Here is a 23,024-nt window from a genome sequence, read left to right as displayed (position 1 = left end):
TACCAATATTAGTGGGAGTGGTTGTGTTCACAGGGGTCCCAGGACAAGGGCAGAGATGAGAATCTTGACTCTATGTTTCAGAAAGCTGATTTATTATTTTATTATATATATTATATTAAAAGAAGATGATATATTAAAACTATACTAAAAGAATAGAAGAAAATATTTCATCAGAAGGCTAGCAAGGAATGGAAAGGAATAGAATGATAATAAAATCTTGTAACTAACCAGAGAGTCCGAAACAGCTGGACTGTGATTGGCTACCAATTAAAAACAACCACATGAGACCAATCAAAGATGCACCTGTTGCATTCCACAGCAGCAAATAATTATTGTTTACATTTCGTTTCTGAGGCCTCTCAGCTTCTCAGGAGAAAAAATCCTAATGAAAGGATTTTACCTAAAATATGTCTGTGACAAGTGGGTAGTAAGTCAAGAAGCCTGAATGAGTGCTGGATTTTATGATTACATTCAGGTAATGTGTGTTACTGCTGTCACCCGAGAGCATTATGCAAAGCATGGTTTCACTTACAAAGCACTGAGATGAGGTTTGGAGCAGTGTGTGCAGCTGCCTGCTGTCCTTTCCCTGCCCTGTCTCTCACAGAATGCCCTGCTCCCAGCGGGATTCCGGCAGAAGGACCAGACCACCAAAGCTGCCACGGGCCCCTTCGACAGAGAGCGCCTGCTCTCCTACCTGGAGAAGCAAGCCCTGGAGCACAAGGACAGAGAGGACTTCGTGCCCTTCACAGGGGAAAAGAAAGGTACTGGCCCTGCTGGTGTTGGCACTGGGTGCAGACAGACTAACAGAGTCCCTGCTGTCTGTTCTGTGCAGTGTGCTGGGCACCAGAGCTGGGGGCTCTGACAGTGCAGGGCGAGGCTGCAGCCACATCTAGAGCTGCTGCAGGAGAAGGGGAAGGGCTGCTTCAGCTGCTCTAGTGTCTGCCTCACTGCTCTGCAGTGCCAGTGGCCTGTCCCAGTGGCAGCTCCATGGTCTGTGCTGGGCTCATGGCCTGTTGGGGGGTACAGCATCAGGAGCACCAGTGCAGCAAAGGGCTCAGGCAGCAGCTCCCTGGCCAGCCAGTGCCTCTGAGTGCACTCAAGCACAAAGGGGCCCTCACCAGCCCCACAGGGACTGCTCCCTGTTAAGCATTAGGCCATGCAGGGGTGTTGAGTGGGGGAGGCATTCAGGAGGAAACACATAAATGCCTTTGTGAGTGAATCTTGCCTACAGCTGCTGTACGTAACAGCTCAGGGAATACAGTGACAAAAATTAAGTATTTTTCCACTTGTTTACTATCACATCTGGCAATGCTATTCATGCAGACACTTTCCCTGCTACCCTTGTCCTACAGCTACAGGAAAAAAAGGAGAAAAACAGGAAAACCTAATTCTAATAATTTAAACACTGGTAGGATAACCTCAGGGCAGGAACAGTCATAATTTAAACAAACAATATTCCTTTAGTACCACTAGCTCCTTTTCCCTGTTTATAAAAAATGGACAAAAATGCTGGCCTCAGGCAACCCCTTCATTCAAGGAGGAACTTCCTATGTCTGGGTCCATTTCTGGCTATGTAACGCATTTGCCATTATTCCAATGGGATCTGCTTAAGGGAAAGCAGATACTTAAGAAACTCCAGGGCAGCATTTTTTGCATTATGTACCATGACCAAAGATGTAAAATGTTATTTATATAACATTTCACAGGCCAGGAGTTGTTACTATCATTGCATTGTGTTCTCAGACTTTGAAACAATGATTTCAGACAAATGAGACATTTTTCAGCTCGATCTGATCAGTGTGTCATTTTACCATGCAGCATGTTCTTTAACCTACTTTTTGCCCCATCAAAATGCCCACACACTGCTCTTCACAGGGCTGATGGTGAGTCCCTGACATGCAGTGACAGGGCAGAGGTCCTGCCAGTAGCAGGAGAGGTCAAGCACACACTGTGCAGGAAGGAAAGCACTTTACTGTGGAATGGATTTATTACCAATTGTTTTCAGTCACTGAAAACACACTGCTGGGTCAGAGCAGTACAAGTCACTGCTTGCAGGCCCCCAGGTATTTATACCAACACCTTCAGTCATGTCTCACCTTACTGATATTTACAGAGTTAAGGTTAAGATTTTTCAGGTTTCACTGTAGTTATATCTGAGATCTCCAAATAACCATGAAACATCAGTGCACAAACCCCAGCAGTGTAGGGAATGGTACATACCCATAGGACTGGCCCTTGATCTGTACAAAATGAGTCCCTGCATTGTCCCTGACAGTGGTACTGTATGCACTGGGCTGTTTATTCCATTTCAGTTTTCTTTTGATGAAGCTGAAGCAACATTATTCCTACATTTGCTTCCAGATGCCCTTAAAGTGCTTATGAGTTCTGCTTATTAGTTCCTGGTGTCTCTGGTGTGGAAATACCACTGCTTTGCAAACACAACCAACCACACATTTCACTTCCCCCTGAGCACAGAGTGAATGCAGCCCTCCTAGCATTTAAAGCTGTTCTTAATTTGGCTTTTGATTCACTGTGTTCATTTACTTCAAAATTACAATTTCAAGAATTATTACAATTATGAGGTAATGACAGCATTTTAGGCTACAGGAATTATTCCCTTAATTTCCTCTTTGTACAATACAAATTCATGACAAAATCCTCAGTATCAGCTTAAGCAGATTAAGTCAAATGAAAACAACCATGTGTTCTGTGATTTCTGCAGTCATTTTACAATTATAATCTAAACACACAGAATTATACTACATTTTCTTTGAAGTCAGAGGCCAAATGCTATGAAAATAGCCATTGTTTCTTTGTTGGTTAGAAATAACTGAATTAATCTGAGATCTGATGAGGTCCAGTACCTTGACAATTGAGAACTGATGGGCTGCACAGTGTCATTTTTGTGCTGCTTTAAGGGAACTGACTTTGAGAACAAAGTTGTTTATTTTGAGCTTGGCATATCCTAAATTGGTACTGGAGTGTGAGTCCTGCTGCCCCTCTGTGGCTTGGCAGGAGGTGGTGTCCTACAGAAACACCACCAATGCAGCAAACTTCCAGCAATGCAGCAGCTGAGCCTTATAAAACTTATAGCTGCAATCTTTATCTGCCAAATGCACTGAAATCCTCCCATGGGTTGTATGATAAACCTGCTAATTATCTGCTAATTGGTAAAATGTGATGGATGTTCTACAAAGTCCATGTGTGGCTATTCCTGGATCTTAGAATCTGCTTGAAACTGCAGTGTGACTCATTTTGACACTCTCAATTGAAAAAAAAAACCAAACCAAAACCAGGATGGCTGTATTAAAATATAAATTACTTGGTGTACACTTATAAGAAGGTATTTCCCATGCAAGGAAACAAAGCAATCCTGAAAGACATTTTCAAATCTGATACTACATGCTAGATGCTTTAATTGGAGAATAATTAGTATTCTTCCAAAGCTCAGTAATTAGTTCAGGGAAAATAATTTAAATTTCTAAAATGTGTCCTCAGAAGAATTCTAAAGAAGAATATCTCCTGAGGAAAATCTTATTTCTCATAATCTGCTTGTTGATGGTCTCTAAGATGTATTTACAGATTGGTAAATATTTATATGATTATATTATATAGATTTCTGTTAGATTATTTCTTTACACTCTAAAGGCACTGTAATGTAGCCATTCTGTAAATAATTCCAAATTAATTTGATGCTATTTCTGCTAGTTAAAAATTAAATTCTCAAGCAACTGTAAAATGTATCCAGTTGTGTATATTTGGGAGGAATTGATGCCAATTTGCCATTTAGTATTTATGACCTAAGAATATTTCTGTGTCAGTAGGATTAGAGTATGTCAAGTGTTGTTTGAACTTTTGTCAGTGTTTTGTACTATGATATTTGTCTGCCACTGGGAAAGCATTTATTTTTTCAAGTTTAGGAAGTGGGATGCTTCTACTAAATGCAAAGTGACATTTCTACCAGTTCTTACTATTACTATACAAAGCTAAAACTTGGAAATTCACTGATGAGCTGAAAAGAAGGTGGCATTTAAAATATCCTCCTTCTAGACCAGCCTGTGGTACATGATGATTTTTTTTATCAACTGTTATTTTTTTTATCTACTGTTATTTTTTATCTACTGTGATTATTTTTTATCTACTCTTTTTTTTGTTGTTAATATTTTATTAGAGAGTCTTGACCAAAAAGCAATACCAAGCAGCTGCTGAAGGAGAAAAACTCAGTTGCCTTTGTTGGTCTCTAAATGCTGAGCAACCATAAGGTTTTGATTGTCCTAGAAAACAAGCTAAACCAAATTCCAGAGCTGACAGGGATATGTAGAATGGTTAAAGCACAGGAAATGTTAAATAGGAGCCCCAGACAAGGGGGGGTTGATTATGCAGGGAATGGCCTTGTTTTTGATTGTAATTGTGGTTTCAAGACGTTGGAGATGTTTGGCAAAACCAATCAAACATATGGAATGCATTAGGGTTTTGGGCCTCTGCCATATTCAGCTTGGTGATGTACTTCATTAATTGCTGCACAAAGAGGATTAAAGCCTGTATGGGATGGATCTCAGATTTCAGTGCAGACCCAAGGTTTGCCCCAACCAGGGCTGGAATGATCACAGGCTCACACCCAAAGCTGGCCACTGGGAAATGTTTTCAGACTGCTTTACCCACATCCTCCCTAATGCAAGTCAGGGCTGGGCACTTCATTTGAATGCCCCATTGTGTGGTTTGACAGGATCTGGTGGCTCTCAGGAGCTCCTGTGCAACACAGATGTCTGTTAGCAATGAGCAGTGAGGGTGAAGAGTAAGGGCTGATAACTGGGGCCATGGTGATGGGCAATTTGTAAGTGTTTATTTTGTGTATTTTGGATTTGATCCTACTCAGGACAGATGTTCTAGAATTCCTTACATAGAACCTGATGGTTTGTGGAAATTACTTAGGGTTGTACTTAAATTCAGTTGACCCAGTGTACTTGACACATATAGCTGGGACAGGTGGCTATCAGACTTCCATCACTTCCACGTGAAGTATATTTTCAAGTTCATGAATACCCAGGAATTTAAAGAAAAGGTGGGAACACAAGGGGCAGAGCAGAGTCAGTGCTGTTTTCTCTGTTTTCTCTGCAGTCTGTACCTCAGTCTGACCTCAGCTAGGAGCTGAGTCCTGCTGTGGCACAGACATCAACTGGGAACAGCATTTCTGCTTTCTTGCAGAGCTTCTCTGAACTGTATGGTACTAATGAAACACAATTAAAAAAAGTTCTTCTGTTGTGAAATGTCATTAGCTATGAAAGGTTGCTTTAAGGGTTGCTGTTTCAACCCTTCACCACTGTCCCTGTTTTCTACATGGTCTTCTGCTCCTTGCCAAACCATTTCATTCTGGATCCCATCCAGTTCTCATCAAAGGCATGGAAAAACTCCAGTGGATTGGGCTATTATTATTTGTGGCTGGAAAGGGAAGGGGAACATGCTTGTATGTGATTAAATACTAACATTTTCAGCTGATTGATAAAAGGGAAAGGGAAGAAAGTACCAGAGAACTTTTGGCCAAACCTGTGTTTTCAGTTGCTCTGGCATCCCTGTTGCATGTGGTGCTGTGCCAGGCAGAGTGTCAGAACACAGCAGCAGTAATAAGGACAGTCATTTCCAGAAGGTCAGAGTGTTAGAGTACATGCTGATGAGTTCCAGTTCCACCATGTCCAGCAGACTGCTTCCAAAAGTTAGGGTTTAATATAGAGACACAGTATCTTTCTTGGATTGACATGGCAGTCATTTCACCCCCAGTGTCTAAATGGTTTGTTTAAATTTTTGCCACCTTTTTCCTATTCTTTAGGGCTTAAATTTAGAGCTGATGTTTGTCTCTTAAGGCATTGAAAGCATTGCTGACAGTAATGGCCAGTGCCTTTCACTGCTTGCTTTTCTAAGACTCTCTTTTAGTCACTCATGACTTTGCCAGACTTGCACAGTTCACAGTGAAATTTCCCATGCTGAGAGGCTGCCTCGAGTTGGATTTTTGGAAAGTGTCAGCAAAAAGGACTTAGCTGCTTCCAAGAACAAGATTAGGAGAAAACACATTGTTTTATCCATCTAGAGCAAATTTTTCCAGCTGTTTTTTTTAATGACCTGCAGTGCCTCCGTGCTTTGAAGAGAAGACTTGAAATGGAATCCCCAGGGAAATATACTCAAGTCTGGCATCCTCAAAATATTGTGCTTTCTTGTAGATGCAGTTTGTTGCAGCATTCTCCAAGCATTCCCCCTGCAGTGAGTGCTGCTCCAGCTCATATGGCAGCACAGCAGTGCCCAGAGGGACCTGGCATAGCTGGGCTCTCTTGAAATTCTCATCTGAGAGGCCCCTGTCACACCAGGACCAAGGGCAGGGAGAGTCCCTCCTGCTCTGACAGGGCTCCCCTCCCTTTGTAAGGGCACTGTAAAGGAAAAAAAAGAGCAAAGAGCCAGCAGAGAGGCTGGGGCAGAGGGGTGGAGGGGGGTTTGAGGAGCTGTGTGAATATTCCAGGATGAAGGATTAGATGTGGCAGCTCTGGGGAAAGGAGCTGTAGAGAAGAGCAGTGGTAAGGAAGGGAGGGCAGAAGAAAGGGAGGTGGTGGGAAGGGTCAGGACTCAAAGATTTTCAAAACCAGGAGATGTAGGGGATGGGGAAGGCACAGGGGGCAATGAGGGAAGGAAAAGAGGAGAGGAATGTGTTGGCTGGCAGAAAACTGGCCAGAAAGGAACATAACTAGTGTGGTATTCAGCTCTGGCCACATTTCAAAGGTCTTTGGTGTCCAGGAGGACCTGAAGTGCAGTGGCACAGTTTGAGTTTCTTCCTCCTCTAGCACCATTCCACATCAGCCATGGAACTTTCTGCTCACTTGGTGGAGTGAGAATCCAGGAGGAAATGCAGAGGGTGCCCTAGGGCTGCATCCTAACTTGTGATAATCCATGTGTGGGTCTGAAGAAATTCTGGGCTTCCTTCTGTTTTAAAAAAGTACAGGTTGGCTTTTGTTTGTTTTTGTTTGAGCCAGCATACTTCCCAGGAGAGCTCTTTGAAGGATATTGCTGCAGTGGCAGGATCACAGCATGCTGATCAAAGTCAAGGATACTGGTGCAATTTAAGTTCACTTTTTGTGTTTATGCACAATAGATTTAACAACTTTGCAATGCTTATCTTTGCAGCCTTCCTATTCCATTGTCATAATTTTTAAGGCATAGAATATGCTGACACTAATCCAAGAGCAACAGAACAACAACAATTATGATACTGCATTTTTTTACTGCTGGCGTTCAGCTTCATGCTTACTTGAACTTGGTGTGTTTTCTTCTTCATAATACAAATTTATCCTTGGTAAGAACTAATTTAGCTCCATTTTTATAGCATATTTGTCAGGAGGTGTTTAAGAAAGCATCAACAGAAAAGAATAGTGTAAAATGAAAAAAGTGAATCAGGTGCCTGTGATTTATGCAAGGCAGATTTCCAGGATTGTTGAATTTCACTCCCAAAGTCAGTGTAGCATTCTGTAATTGAGAACAAACAGGCACTCACTGTGCTCAGTGATTCATTGAGAAGTCAGAGCTAGTAAGTGTAACCAGGTCTTTTCTTGAAAATACAAGAATCTGAGCTACACTATATAGGAAAAGAAAGTACATTATTGTTTTACAATTATGGCAGACAATGCATTTGTATTATAAAATTAAGTAAATATCCTTTAAAAATCCTCCCATAGATGTGCATATGGTAGTTAATTATTACTGTATAAGAAGGTGGAGGTCTCATTTCCTTGCTTTACTCTGACATTGCTTTAATGGGGGCATTTGCACAATGCAGGAAAAGAGACCTGGCTGAACCAAGTGGCAAAATGAGATCTGTGGTTCCATGACTGTTCCCAGTGAATTTCTTTTTTTTTTTTTTTTTTTTTTTTTTTTTTTTTTTTTTTTTTTTTTTTTTGTAGAGAATTTGCTTTCCTTTTACCTTGGTCCATATTCTGTGTCTCTCTGTAGTGCTTTCCTCTGAATCCTCTTCCCTCTGGCTGTCAATGGATTTTGTTTCCATAGTCTCTTTTGAGGAAAGCCATATCCTATTTCAGTCTCAATAGAAGTCTTGTTTTTGCAGTGGGTGAAAAGGAGTAGGTCTGCTGTTAAACTGAGCCAAGACCAAACTCTGCTCACTGCACTCACACTCAGCAAGTCCCTGGTTTGTAATCAGCTGCCTCAGCCATCACCCAGGGCACCCCAGACACTTTTGGCCCAGTTTGGCCAAAAGAAGGGGAGAATTGCAGTGATGCACACTTAAAATTTCACACTGAAAGAAAGCACTTGGGATTCCACACACTTTGGGTTTCTGTGCTTGTGTAAAAATAAAATTATATTTTACTTGAGTGAAGCAAAAAAAAATTATTCTTATACAGAAGTATGGTTACATTTGTCTTGTTAACAACAAAGTAGCTCAAGTTATGTATAAACAGAACTTTTGTCACTGTGTTTTTCATTGGTAGAAAGTTAAGCTATTACTATTAAAACTTAGCACAGAACATTAGCATATTCTGGAGGCAAAATAGAACACAGCCAACATTAATTATACCACATAGAATAAAGTAACAATAAAGTACCTTCTAAAACACAGTGTGAATATAAAGAAGACCAAGAGCAGCAGCCTTTCTTCATAAATCTCACTTTATAATAATAAAATGTCACTATTCCTCCAAGGCTTCTTCCAAGTAATAAATTTTAAGTTGGACCATTGATCAAGGAAGCCACAATCCATATTTTATTTTGTCAGTGAATTCCATGATGCACTGGATAATGAATTTACAATGTACAGATGTGGGACTAGGAGACACCTCCTGAATCTTTAAACTCTATCCTTAAATAATGAAGGAAAACTGGTTGACAGCTGTCTATAGACAGACACACAGGTTTTGTGGACAGGTAATAAATTCCTAATAACATGCTAAATACAGAAGTTTTTCTAACCTCCATCTGCTGTGCTACAGCATCTCTTCACAGTGGAATGTTCTTATCTAGATAGCAGTAAAATGAATATTTTTAAACACCACTGGATGCCAGCAAAGCCCACATACATTAAAGATATATATTACTGTCTTTGACATGACCTTGCCCCTTTAAATATTTCATAGAACCAAGAATAGATTTTTTTTCATTTGCCGAGAATGCATTAAATGAACCTATCATTGGGAATCATATACACATTTAATGAGATTCAGGCTGCTATCCAAGAATTACATATGCCTGAAACAAATGTTTAAAATTGTATTCCTATATATGTGAACTGTACAGAAAAGGTATGAGCCTCTAGAGGTTTCCATTACCCCTTGATTTCTTGCTATGCAAGGCACTTGACCTTCACATATCCAAAGTCCTTAAAGACCAACTACACCACATATGGTGCCCGGTTTAGTCCAAACTCAAGGTCCTGTGTCCCTTTACCATGTTATGTGTGAAAGCACAGACTTGGATCAGTGTTTGTTAAAAGTGTGACTCGGTTTTGGGCCTGGGAAGAATCACTCCCTGCCTGGTGGAGATGCTTTGTCTCCACAGGCTGGGGCCCTGTGGAATTGCTGCTACAGATCAGTGTTATCAGTCAGGATAAAGATTCCCTCAATACCTCAAACAACCTACTGAATACTTGAAACCCACATGGAATCACCAGGGGTCTGAAAGGAAAACCCTTTCTGGGCAGCATTCCTCAATACTGATTGTTTACTCAAATATTCTGATTGATTTTGGTTTTCTAGCCTCCAGCATAGTCAAGCTGGCATCAGGTTAAGTCTTGGTCAGTGATGTCTGGAAGCTGCCATCCAACACTTGAGGTCAGGTAGCACAGAGAAGGTCTGAAGTCTGCCCAGCTGTGCTGCTGGTAAATCTGGAGAGCATGACTGCCCCATCTTTGCAGTGTTTCTTACCCCAGATTTCCACTTGATTCTTGTTTGATGCTGCTGGGATGGCTGTCCTTAATTGCTGTCACCTAATGCAGTCATAGTTAAAATGGTTCTTACCTTTCACCCACCAAAGGCTTTTATCTTCTTGAAGCCTTTTCTAAAAAGATTACTTACTTAAAGTATCACATGAAAAATAAATCATACCATGATACTGCTTTGACTTTCTGCATAACTCTTTGTCCAATTTCTACTCAGAAGAGGTTTAGCCTTGGTAGAAATATCTCTAAGGTAAATAATGTGAATCATGTATCAATAAACCTTGCCAGAGTTTCAGAGATATCAATTAAAGTTTTTTTCTGAGTTTACTCAGTGACTTGAGTCATGAAAGCTGACAGCATAAAAATGGCTGTAGACAAACTTGTATAAAAGATATAAATGAATTGGAAATTACTACATGAAAATGATACTTTGGACCATAATGGGGAAAAATGAAGTCACAGAAGGATGACAGTGTTGAAAAAACCAGAGGCCAAACATCTGTAATTCAGTACTAAACATCAGAATTGCATTTATGAATGGTAACAAGATGACTAATAGAGTTTAAATTAAACTATTTTAGAAACATTTCAGAAAGCCACAGGACTAGATGTAATGCTTCAAGCATTATTTCTAGAGTGTAAAAGCTGCACAAAATGAAAACTTAAAGCTGACAGTGGGCCAAAGCTGCCTGCACCAAAGATCATCATTACAACAGGATTAATTAAAGCCTGCCTGAGAAGTGGTTGTTAGGGACAGGGTGAGGGGAACTGTGGCACAGGGGACAGTTGATCACGGGAATTCCCTCAATTATTGGAGCAATGGCACTGTCTGATCCTGGGATCATCCAGTTCTGCACTGGCTGTGGGGGCTGCTCAGGAAAGTAGAAGAAAAGAAAGAGAAAAGCCCAGCAGTGCTGGTGACTAAAGTGCAGCTTTAGCTCTGATTTAAAGGGCCCCACTCCAATTTGCAGCTACATCATCACAGTGCTGAGGTTAACCACCACAGCAGCCTGAAGGAGTAGTGGAACTTGTTGTGCTGTTCCTGGATTTATCCTGCATTTTCCTCATTTCAGCAGACAGGCCAATGACCTCAGTCTTGGGGGAATATTGCATGGAAACACATATCTGCTAACCCAAAGGTTTCAGCAGGATACAGAGAGTAACAAATATGCCAGGAGTCTTTCTTGGGCAAGATGTGGTTCAGTTCAGACTTTTCAGGCCTGCACAAATGATCAGGGTAAGGCTATTTATGTGAATGATCATCAGGAGACACAGAGGGAAGATACTCTGGAGGGGCTGGGAATTGAATTGAGTTACTGGAAGAGAACAGGATTGCTGAGCTTTCAGGATCATGTATGGAAGTTCATGAACTGAAAGATTTTTGCAGTGGAATGGTTTAACTGCTCCTGGTGCCTCATTTAAATATAAGGATGAAAATTTCTGCAAGCTTTTTGTGTAGACCTGATTCTGCCTATTTAAGGACACAGGACCTTCAGAAAAATCCCAGCTGGGACTCCTCCTGAGAGCAAATTCCTAAAATAATAATCACCAACACAGAGCAGTAATCTGCACCTTTTATTTTTAGACTTATTAAGATCCTGGTGTGGAGGATAACATCAAGTAAGAAAGAGAAAAACACACATGTGATAGTATTTCCAAGCAGTTCCACTGTCACAGACCTATTCCTCTGCTGCCAGCAGGCAAAGAAGTTGTTCCAATAATTCATTACTCACCTCTGGCTTTTTTTCTTTATGTTAGGCAAAATATTTATCCCTAAAGAGAAGCCTGTAGAAACGCGCACGGAAGAGAAGGTGACCCTGGATCCAGAGCTAGAAGAGGCCCTGGCCAGTGCTTCTGACACGGAGCTCTATGACCTTGCAGGTTAGAAAACATGCAGATGTGATCCTCCCACATGTGCAGCACTGCTCTGGCCAGACCTGCCACCAGGAGTGTCTCATGGTGCCCCCTCTGGCCCTGGTGCTGCTCTGATGTGCCACACGTTGCCCAGGATGGCTGGAGTGTGACTCAACAGCTGCTGCATTTCAGACTTCTCTGCTTCAAGCTGATGTGTCAGGCCAGGGGGGGAGATGAAGCAGCTCATGTGATTTGGGGAGGGGAAGGGTGGACAGTGCACTGCAGGCTGGGGTGCTGGCACTGACTCATCCCACTGTATCCACGTTGTTTTAGCATACTGCAGCCACCTCCTCTCAACTCTGACATCCCAAATGGTCAGATGAACTTGTTACAGTGGATAAAGGTCCTGAATCCATGAGGAAATTTGGAATCTAACCCCTTGAATGAGAAAATTGGTTGCCAGGTGATTAGACCTGGGTATCTTCACCGCTTCTGATGATTTTCCAAGAATGGCAATATCGATGTGCTTCCATTGGAAACCCTGGTGGCAATGGCAATGCATTAAGCTCATCACATGTACAGTGAGATTCTCAGATGCACCAAACAATAGAACATGAGTAATAAGAAGTTCAGGTTGTATGTTAGGGAAGGAAAGTGATTAGGAGTGTAGCATTGAAACAATTTCCCCAAGGAGGTTGTGGGATTTCCATCTCTGGGTGTTTTCAGAGTCCAGCAGACAAAGCCATGGCTGACCTCATTAGAGCTGGCAGCACTCCTGCCTGAGGGAGAGGCTGGACAAGATGACCCACAGTGCTTCCTTCCAGCTGGCACTTCTGGGATATGCATCCTACATTGACTCAATTGTTCAAAAATCTATATTGGAAGTGTCTGTATCTCCAGAATTTGGAGCCTGAAAGACTCTCCCTACAAGCAGGCATGACGCACACAGTTAGCATTTTATGAAGGGCGTTTTGTTTGGGGAACTAAACTACAATTTATAGCAGACACTTTCCTGCAGTCTGTGTTCCTGTCATTAACATTGTATCCTCTTGCTGGTGTTTACACATTTCAGCTGTTCTTGGAGTGCACAACATGGTCAACAACCCAAAATTTGATGAAGCAGGAGCCCGTGGTAAAGATGGAAAAGGAATCGTGAGAAGTAAGCAAGCAGATTTCTCTTGTGGGCTGCATGTCATCTTTAGGAACTTTTACAGCTGTAGGTGGGCTCTGTTGGTCTAATTTAGTGTCATGTCACTGGACCTAACTCTGATTGATCTAACTCATCATGAAAGGTGACTTTTAAAAGTAAATACGATCTTAAAATTCATTATAATAACAACAGTAGTGTACAAACAGATGATTCCTAAGGAAATTTGTTTTCCTAGAGAGCAGTATCTGGCTCTGCAGAGGTGCTTGAAAGAGTGGGAGTATTTAAGAGGCCAAGACATATAAATTTCCATTCCATTTCAGTTTAGGCAGCAGGCAGAAAAGAGAGTGAGCTGTAGCTAAGAATTGGCTGCAGTTCAGGCCAGGCCATCTCACCCCAGGTACCTACACTTACACACCTGAAAAATTACTTGTAACCACAAGTAATGTGATTATTTGAACCACAAGGGCTCAAATGTGGCAGAATCCCTGTCAGAGTCACATCTGTGACCAGAGTCACCTCGAGCTGCATTCACAGGGAGGCAAAGCCTGCCTGGATGTGCTCCTGCCCCAGCCACTCCCTCTGGTCTCCCACCTGCACCTGGCTCCTGTGGCAGTGGTGCAGAGTGCCTGTTCTGTGGCTCCCTAAGGACACAGGAAACTGAATCATTCTGGAAATCCCCCAGGAGAAACAGCTGCAGTTACTAAAAACAAATCCAGAAATGTTTCCACTGAATAAACAGACCTTTGGTGAATCTGATCTTAGCTCAGCAGCCCACAGGAGGCTGGATGGAGGGAGAAATGGAGCATCTGAATTCCAAGCTTTTCTTGAGAGCTGCCAAGCCTTGATCCAGAGCTTGTCACCTCCAGGCCCTGGATATCTAGTGGGCTAAACTTTACTTTTTAAGACAAAACTGTGGAATGCCCTTTCCTAGGGAAACAGTACTAAAAAATGTTTTCTTCTTCTCAGGCCATGAGAACAGCAGCTATCTGTACCAAGGGCTTTCCTTTCCATCTTCCATTGCTAAATGGGAGGTGGGAAAGCAGACAGGACACCATGTCACTTCATTTTTCTCAGGATAAAGCTGCTCTGCAGGCCTTCCCAGTGGGGCCCTGTGTGAGCTGCCATCTATCTCATAACAGGCAACTGCATGCATTACTAATCCTCCTAGATTTCAGAATATTTTTGTTGTACTAAGTCAAAAAGTCAGCTATGTGAGTCAGCTAAACTATGCTCCAATCACAGACCTATGAACCAGAAAATCACCATCACATCACTGTATTCTTTGGTCCAAAAGCAATACCTTTCCTTAGCCAAGTTAAATGCTTCAGTAAAAATTTGCTCATCAATGTGGTAAAACAGCACCATGATTAAAGAAACAATAAAAAACTCATGGAAAGCAACAAGAAGTAGAAAATGAAAGTTCCTCCTGACTCTAGCCTGAGTACACTGTGAAGTCTAACCTGAGGACAGAGTGCTTGTGTCTCCCCTGCTCCCAGTCTGGCAGGGTGCTGCCACAAGTGCAAAAACTGCTTTGCTTTTTTTGTTTACTTTCTATCCTTACATCCAAGGTGAATTCTCTAAATGTAGTTTTCAATTCCCAGCTGCCTAGAAAGGCTGAAGTGTTATCAGGGATATGTGAGGTCTCTCAGGTAATTAGTAAAAAAAAAGGTTTGATATCAAAGAGAGCAGAATGAAAACCAGCTCAAGATGTATCTATGACCATCTCTACTATGAGTTCTGAATAAGATGTGGTTTTCTTTTGGCCCATGATATGGCATGAACCTTTACCCATTGCAATGAACAGCAATGTGTACTACACTGACACTTGAACACAAAGCTCCAAGACCTCTCCCTGTCTGCAGCATAAAATAAAAGGATTCAAACATACTTGTGGTCAGCAACATTCTAGTGGCAGGCAGGGTTCATAAATTAATCTCCACAACTATATGCATGGGAATTAGAAGTACTAATTGTGTTCTAAGCTATGATTTTTATGCATCTCTGAGAATATTTATAGCTCATAGCTTCCAGCACTAAATACCATAGTTCTTTGGAACATGACTACTCAAAGATTTCATAAATCTTGGTGCTGGCAGACAGACTTACTTTTCATGCTTTGATAGTTTTATTATTTTTAAAGTGCAGATGTTGCAATTTTACAAGAGCTAATTGAATTTAAAGTAAGGCTGATACTATCAGCTGAGAGGAGGAAACTGAGGGGCCTCCTGCTCTTGTTGCTTTATGTAGCACAGCCTATTCATAGGTGCAAGGGCATTTTCTCACTAATACATTGGGCAAGTTCTGAGCACACTTTTCTTTACAGATATTAGACAAAGTACAAAGCAGCCCTTGCAGTATATCACATCCCAAACAATACTCTTCAAAGCTGCTTTGGCTCCAATTAATTGTACAGGGATTTTATATAAAGGAGGAGTTTGCCCTTGACAATGCTGCCCAGCCTGCCTGACCTCAGCCTCCAGTGACAGCTCTGGGTGCACAGGAGGTGCAGAGGGCCTGGCAGGGATAAAATGGGGATAATAATCCTACTTGCAGGTTTTGTGGCTCTCATAACCCCTTCTGGATTGCTGCAGTACAAACCTAAACAGGGATGGAACTGCCAGAGGGATGGTGCCTGTTCCTAGGCTGATATTTCATGAGATTTTGTGTTGCAGATGTGGTGAAAGGTGAAAAGGTCAAGCCCATCTTTGAGGAGCCACCTAATCCTACCAATGTGGAAGCAAGTTTACAAAGGATAAAAGCAAATGATCCCAGTCTCACAGAAGTTAATCTCAACAACATAAAGGTAGATACTGTGGTTTTGTCCATGCCATCATAGGAGTATTTATTCAAATACTTCCAAAGCCTGTGCCTTTTATCCTCAAATTTTGTCTCTCTTTGCTGTTCAGAAAAAGCAGGGCACTCAGGGAAGGGGTGGGGAAAGGACTGTTGTAGAGGCTCCAAGGTCATCAGTTCCTGATCCTGAATTAAATGCTGATTAAATGCCCCAGGGGTGACTCCCCTTGGCTGCCTTTCTCAGCAGATTGTGAAGGAAGATCTCTCATGGGTACTGTGTAATCATCACTGGCCAAATTCAATCAGCCCACACAGGCAGGAGGAGGAGGAGGAGGAGCTGGCATTGGAGACTGAACAGAAAGTGGCTCAGAGAGGGTCACGTGCTGGCCTTGGCCTGACCCAGTTCTGGGCAGTGCTGGCATCTCAGGCACCTCCAGCCTCTGGGGACCACTGTGCCCACTCTGACACACTCCTAAAACCAGCTGGGGTGTTTCCTTTGCATAGACTGTGCTTGTTCATCAATCAGTTTCATAATCATTAAAATCAGCAATGTGATTGGCTTTCCTAATCACTGGATTTGTCTTTTTATCCTAGAATATTCCTATTCCAACACTGAAAGAATTTGCAAAAGCTCTGGAAACCAACACACATGTGAAGACATTCAGTCTTGCAGCTACTCGAAGCAATGACCCCGTAGCTATTGTAAGTTTTAACATTACTGGGAGAAAATAAAAACCAACAAATTTTAAGTAGGTCCATGTCTGCTTTAGGATACATTCTTTATTTTCCCTTGCAGGAATTCCCTATGGCTGTGAAAAGTAGAAATATAATCTCTTCTGATCTACCTCTCCATTCTTCTAAGCATATTTATGCTTTATTTCTTGTTGGTACTAAGCTCTGGTTTGCAGATTCCCTGCTATTCCCTGAAACTTTCAAACTTTCAAGATGTTATCTCATGTTCCCTCTTTTTGGCCCTTCAGGCATTTGCAGATATGTTGAAAGTGAACAAAACACTGAAGAGTCTGAATGTAGAATCCAACTTCATCACTGGGACAGGGATTTTGGCACTGATTGATGCACTGAAAAAGAATGAATCCCTAACAGAGATTAAAATTGACAACCAGGTAAAGAGAGCCCATTGGGGAAGCTCACTTTTGTTTCTCTTTTGTGTGGATTCCCAGAGGGTTCTACCAGGGGACTCTGGCAAAGTCAAGGCAGCCTCTGTGGCTCAGTCATGTCTCCAGTCAGTTTTCCACCAAAGGGTGGAAAACTTCTCAATAAAACTACTGAAAACCCAGGCAAAATCTCCAGGGATGGGACTCTCTTTGTAGTTTGCACCCCAGTACTTAAATGCAACCTCTTACTTCTCTCTCATCTGAAAGCAAATGTTTCCTTTTCTTTTGGGGACACTTCACTACATCCCCAACAGAGGCAGCAGCTTGGGACAGCTGTGGAGATGGAGATTGCCAAGATGCTGGAGGAGAACTCCAGGATTCTCAAGTTTGGATACCAGTTCACAAAACAAGGTCCAAGAACCAGGGTAGCAGCAGCTATCACTAAAAACAATGATCTGGGTAAGCTGCATTTACTCATCATTTCTTTGTGTGAGCCCAGCCCTGACCTTCCCAGGCACAGCTCTCCCTGTCTGTTCATTCAGATGGAATTTTGACTACAGCAAAACACTGCTCTGTGTGAGGGGAGAGGCAAAGCTCCTCAGGCTCTAGAGCAGGGAACAGCAAAGATCTTACTGGGATTAGGAGCCACCATTTTTCTCCTGCTCCTTCTGGGAAGGAGAGTTATTTCAGCCTTTTTTATGGAGTGTCCTAAATTTCTCACTGCTCTATCAGCTGTTCTGGCCAGTAAATGAGGAGTCAAACCCATCCTGTTTTCTCAGAGGACACAGAAGTCCTGACTTTGTTGTCCAGCCCATGGTGGACCAGGCCTGCCCAGCCAAGAGAGCAAACCAGACCCTCCTGCTTTTGTGACCAAGGGCAGGCAAAGACAAGAAAACCCTGCAAGTGTCACCTGAGTGTGACATGCTCTGCCCTCAGTACACAGAATACACAGGAGATGACTGGGCAGAAGAAATTTAGAGTGGGAAGGGGAAAAAAATAAATTAAACTTTATATTTTTAATCAGTTCTGCTTCATACTGGGGTATCAAACCATGATGACTTTGTGGGTTGCAGCTTGGGTTTCTCTCTGTGGGCACTAAGATAAAAGTTGAGCTAAAACCTTTTTTCTTTCATATATACTTTTAGGTGTTTGAAATTTTAATTTTTAGCAATATCTAAACATTCCAACTATATACTATTTTTCCTGTCAGTGTTCCAGAAGGGTATTTGAAATACCCCATCTACAAAGAGAGAAAAACCCATTTTTCCCATTATTTCAACACTTGTCATTAGACTTATATCCTAATCTTAATTTGTTTGTGTTGTTTGGTTTTGTTCAAGATTTTGTAGGACAGAATTCCTAAAGGAATTCAATAAAATAAATGAACAGAACACTGAAAGCAGACACAAATGACTGATGCTACACTGCAGGCTTTGGAATAATGCAATCTGTTTGCCAAAAAGGCATGATGAAAAAAACCTCCTGTTAGTAAAGTAATGAGATGTTTAGTAATATATTGTTGTTATTGACTTTTTGTGGTGAAAAACATTCATCCATCAAGTTCTGCTGCTTTGTTCTGTGCTTCAGCCATTCAGTATCAGAAACAGGACGTGACACTGACATAACACTAAATTTTGTATCACACAAACAGGAGAACCTCACAAATCTTATCTGGCCAGGTCAGAAAAGACTCAATGCATTTTATTAGAATGTGGAGTAGCAAATGCTGCCCAATTAAACCTGCTCTGTACCAGGTATAATATATCTTAAGTGCTGTAAAAATTCACACTGCTTGTCAAAATAATCCTGCCCAAAACACAAGGTTTACCACTCTGTTTTGCTAAATGGCAACTTCAACCTATGTGGTTTCCAGTGAAAAAAACAGAGTTAATTAACTGATTATCAAATGCAGTCAGAGCATGTGAAGTTTAAACAGGTAATTGAAGGTCCAATATATTTTTTGCCAATATTAACAGATATTGGTAATTCAGAGTACTTCAAATTATTTTCTAAAAGAATATGACTATTGCTTACCTACAGTATACACTGTGCAATTACAGAAGTCATTAATTTTTGATGCCTAAAGCTTAAATAATCCAGAGCACTGCAGACTGGAGCAGACCAATATCAATTTAGCTGGAACACAGTGTCATTTAAAAGAACAATAAAACTGTAATAAAATCTAAATGGAATCACTGGAAGGAAGTGCAGGAACTGGTGATTTTTTAATCATCTAAAACCTTAAACTCAGAATGAGATTTTTGTGGAAAACATATTGATGTGAACACTTGGTGAAATTCTACAGTCGGCGACACAGAAAACGCAGTTTAGGTACAATCATTTCATTGAGCATGATGGTCTATGGTACATATTGATTATAGTCATTCTTCTGAGCATTTCCCAGAAGCTCCTCCCTTCTGTGCTGGCTGCATGCCCTGGGAGGGCTGTCTGGTGCTCTCAGGAAGGCAGAGCTGACTCTCCTTGTTCCCCCACAGTGCGGAAGAAGCGGGTGGAAGGGGAGCGCCAGTAGCCACAGCGCCCAGGACACCAGGCAGCACTGGAGAATCCACCACTGCAGTCCCAGAGTGCTCACTGCTCACAGGGGAAGGCACTGGAAAACTACTGCAATGGGAGTTGCTGATTTCTGTTCATGTCTCCTTTTAACCTTGAAAACAGAGCCTGCTCACTTTTAATTTTTGTGGTTAATTTAATTCTTATGAGAAAGGTTCATAGTTGGTTTGATTTTAATGAAGAAAATGGTTTGCAGTATCTGAAGCCAATATGCAGCATCTTAACTGTGTTACTGAGCATAACATATAGTGACTCTGACCTTTATTTTAGACACTTTTTGATATATAAAAATATCACCTTGTATATGGATAAGGGATTCTCTGCTGAAAATAGAAATTTTAGGGCCAAGTTCTGCAATGCCTTATGTTTGTGAATAATCCTCACCTGTGTGTATAGTCCTGCTGAACTGAATCCTGCAATGGGCTGCTCCCAGGAGTAGAGCTAGTGATGCCAGTACAGGTTTGCAGGTTCACACCCCTGAGCCTCTCTCCTGCAGGGATCTGGGCAGCTGGGAGCACCCTGGAACAGCTCCTGTCCCCCTTGCTGGGTCTCCACCCGCCCAGCTCCCAGTGCAGGGTCACGCCTGGACGTGCAAACGTTGTCAAAGCGTACTTGTTTACATGAGCTTAGGTTACCTGCATCATTTTGCAATGTTACACTGATGTTTTTTATTCTTACTTCACACTGTAAAATAATCTTAGTGCTGCCAATCACGTTGAATGTTTTAGATTTTTTTCCTAGGCCAACAAGTTTTTGTTTGCTACTAGAATGCACAGTTTACAGCTAGTGATCTTAATCTAAACAAGTATTCTGAGCAATATTTGTTTTGCTTTGAGCCATGAGTTTGACTTTTTTTAGTTCTGTATTTATGTACATTTGTTAGCATTATAGGACTGTTCTCAGGAACTTTTAGATGAAGATTAATTAAATGCTTAATCCAGGAGAGCCACTGTGCTACCAGGGAAAGACATTAAAGGGGTAGTTTGGAGAGCCACATGACTGACATTCATATGCTGCAGTTGGGGTTTGTCCCTGTATCACAAGGCACATGAGTATTTGTGCCAGTGCTTGTTGTCATCTTACCACAGGGGTTCCATCTTGCTGTCTCCTTCTCACAAAAGTTCCACACCTTCTTGGTGTTTCTCATGGGCAGCTCCTCAGAGCACTGACTCTTTCTTCTTCACAAAGCACCCAACTGACTCCAGCTCCCTTCTCACCCACCCACCCCACTCTTTTATAGCATCTTCTCCTCATTGGTTACAGCTGTGGCCTGTTAGAGTCAGGCCTGCCCCTAATCTTTGATAATTGGCCCAGCTGCAACTGCTTAGGGATGAGACTCCTTTCTACACTATCTTTATTTTCTTATATTCTATCCCCCTACAAGTGCTTATCTGAATAAGGGCAGATTTAAGCACATGCACAAATGCTTTGCTAAATCATGGCCTTAACTGACATGCTGGACATTATCTTAACCCAGTGGGAAGCACTCAGGAAGCAGCAGCTAATCCCAATGCTCAACAGCATCAGAATTTCAGTAAGAATGCAGTCTGATGTTTCATTTTGTGTATTTCACCATCTAAAACTACTAGTTGTATCACTGCCAACAGCTGACTGACAGCCAGAGGTGCATGCTGTGAGAGCCCAGGGATGCTCAGGTCAGGTGTGTCACACACCCCAAGCTTTCAGGAAGCTGCAGAAATGCTCCTGCAGCCAGAGCTGGGGCACAGTGGCCTCTCTGAGACAGGGCTGGGCACCACAGTCACTGCAGGATGCTCCTGAGCCAACAGGGACTGCTGGGGGCCCTGGGATCAGAGACCTGGGGGTGCTTGGCACAGTTCCCTGAGCGTTGTTTTCACCTTGCTGAGGTGTGAGCTAACAGGATGAACCCTCCCTCTGTGCCTTTTGTAAGGGAAATGAGAAGGTCCAAGGCAATGTTCTTCCTGTTGGATACTGGTCTTTGTAGTGGGGTCCAAAGGGAATAACACTCACTGAAATCCCACTTAAAATACTTGGCTAAAGTGGTCTGCTGAGCTGGGATGTAAAGTGCAGCAGCCACAGTTTACTTCCCTGAGAAGTCTCTACAATTTACTTCCCTCCCAGTCTCTAAAATTTCCACTTCTTCCCTTCCTCAGAATAAACCGAAACCTTTGTTTTGCAAGTAAAAAACAAAATACACAGGGGAGTCTTGCTAAGGTTTTCCCTGGATCCATGCAGGATTTGCTGTGAAAAACTTTGATCTCCCTTTTAAAAAAAATTACAAGTTCTGTAATACAGTCCTAACTCTGCATGGGCTCAAATAGAATCCTTAAAAACCATTTGGATTACAAGGGGAATACTGGGCTTTGCACCATGAAGTTTCATGGGTGGGAAGAACCCTCATCCACAACACCTAAAGATTATGTTACTGCTAACCTTCAGTGATAGGAAGCACTCTGCCCCTAATTTCTTCTTCTTTTCCTTTAATCCAACCAAGGGAATCCCAATTATCAATCAACTGTTTGAAGATTTTTTAATGGTTATTTTTTCTTTATTTGTGGTACGTGTGTGTTCAAGGGAAACAAGTGCAATCCATTTCTAGTCTTAGCTGCCATTGACAGTGTTGGTGTTTGCATGCAGCAGTTTCACAAGGATGGGTTGGTGTGACTGCTCCATGGTGTCTGCAGCACCTGTACAGCTTTGCTCAGAGCCACACACGTCCTTACACAGCCAGGGGTGTTCTGCAGCCCCAGTTTGCACCATGGACTGAGGGACCTGGCTGGGGAAGGCTCTGTGGCTCTCCACCCCTTCATCTGCCCCTTGCACAGCCACGGTTCCTCTGCAGGGAGGAGCCTCACCCTGGGGGGATCATCTCCCACACCAGCCCCACCATGAGCCAGCAGAGCTGTGCACCCCATTGCCAGGACCTGGGGGCCAGGCTCCTTCCAGCAGGGCAAGCAGAGCTCCCAAGCCCTGGCTGTTCTCTGCAGGCAGCTGCTGCCAGCCCCTGCCAGGGGGCTCAGTGACCAGAGATGTCTTGGTTCTGCCTCTTCTGTGTGCTCCACACAAGGCCTAGGTTGTCACCAGCCTTGAGTGCCCCAGGTCAGACCTTCCAACAATATAAAGATCTGTTGGATGCAACAACAGCACACAGTGGTGATGCTTGGAGGCAGACTTTCATACTAATACAGGATTATTTATCTGGTTAAAAATCTCTGCAACTAACATGAAGGGGGGCAGGATGTGACCAGTTATTTCATATCCTACTTTCAGACATCTGGCATTGTCAATGCTGAATGGGGAACAAGGACAGAAGAGTCCCTTTTTCTTAAGCAAACATTCAGGAGTAACTGTCTATTTTTGCACATTGCTTCTCGTGTTGACTGCTTCAGTTTGGTTTGTATTTTTTATACAGATTTTTCATGGAAAAGCTCAACTTTGTGTGTGTCCTACCATCCCTGTGAAGTGTAGTGTGCACTGAGGACCATATGTGTACATGTATAAATGACAGTGTTAGCTCTGGAACAAAAGTAATTGCATGCGCACGGTGTGGTGCATATTGCTCAAGAGGAAGAGAATTACCATGCTATGTAACAGTGACTCCCCAGCATTGTGGTTTTTCTAAATAAACCTTCACAAAGGA

The 23,024-nt window shown here is 42.3% G+C and overlaps 1 protein-coding gene across 1 annotated transcript in view; it reads left to right on the top strand.

Annotated features, from left to right (window-relative positions):
- LOC129126482 (tropomodulin-2) overlaps positions 1 to 23,024 on the top strand; it is a 24,803-nt gene extending 1,779 nt beyond the window's left edge. Inside the window, exons 2-9 of the mRNA XM_054642404.2 lie at positions 605 to 761; positions 11,681 to 11,803; positions 12,849 to 12,935; positions 15,599 to 15,729; positions 16,314 to 16,421; positions 16,700 to 16,843; positions 17,149 to 17,293; positions 19,330 to 23,024. Of these exons, the coding sequence (XP_054498379.1) occupies positions 605 to 761; positions 11,681 to 11,803; positions 12,849 to 12,935; positions 15,599 to 15,729; positions 16,314 to 16,421; positions 16,700 to 16,843; positions 17,149 to 17,293; positions 19,330 to 19,364 (930 nt within the window). The 3' untranslated portion in view covers positions 19,365 to 23,024. The remainder of the gene's footprint in view (positions 1 to 604; positions 762 to 11,680; positions 11,804 to 12,848; positions 12,936 to 15,598; positions 15,730 to 16,313; positions 16,422 to 16,699; positions 16,844 to 17,148; positions 17,294 to 19,329) is intronic.

The sequence above is a fragment of the Agelaius phoeniceus genome, chromosome 13, assembly GCF_051311805.1.
Source record: "Agelaius phoeniceus isolate bAgePho1 chromosome 13, bAgePho1.hap1, whole genome shotgun sequence".
Taxonomy (NCBI): domain Eukaryota; kingdom Metazoa; phylum Chordata; class Aves; order Passeriformes; family Icteridae; genus Agelaius; species Agelaius phoeniceus.
This window is presented reverse-complemented; position numbering and strand designations above follow the sequence as displayed.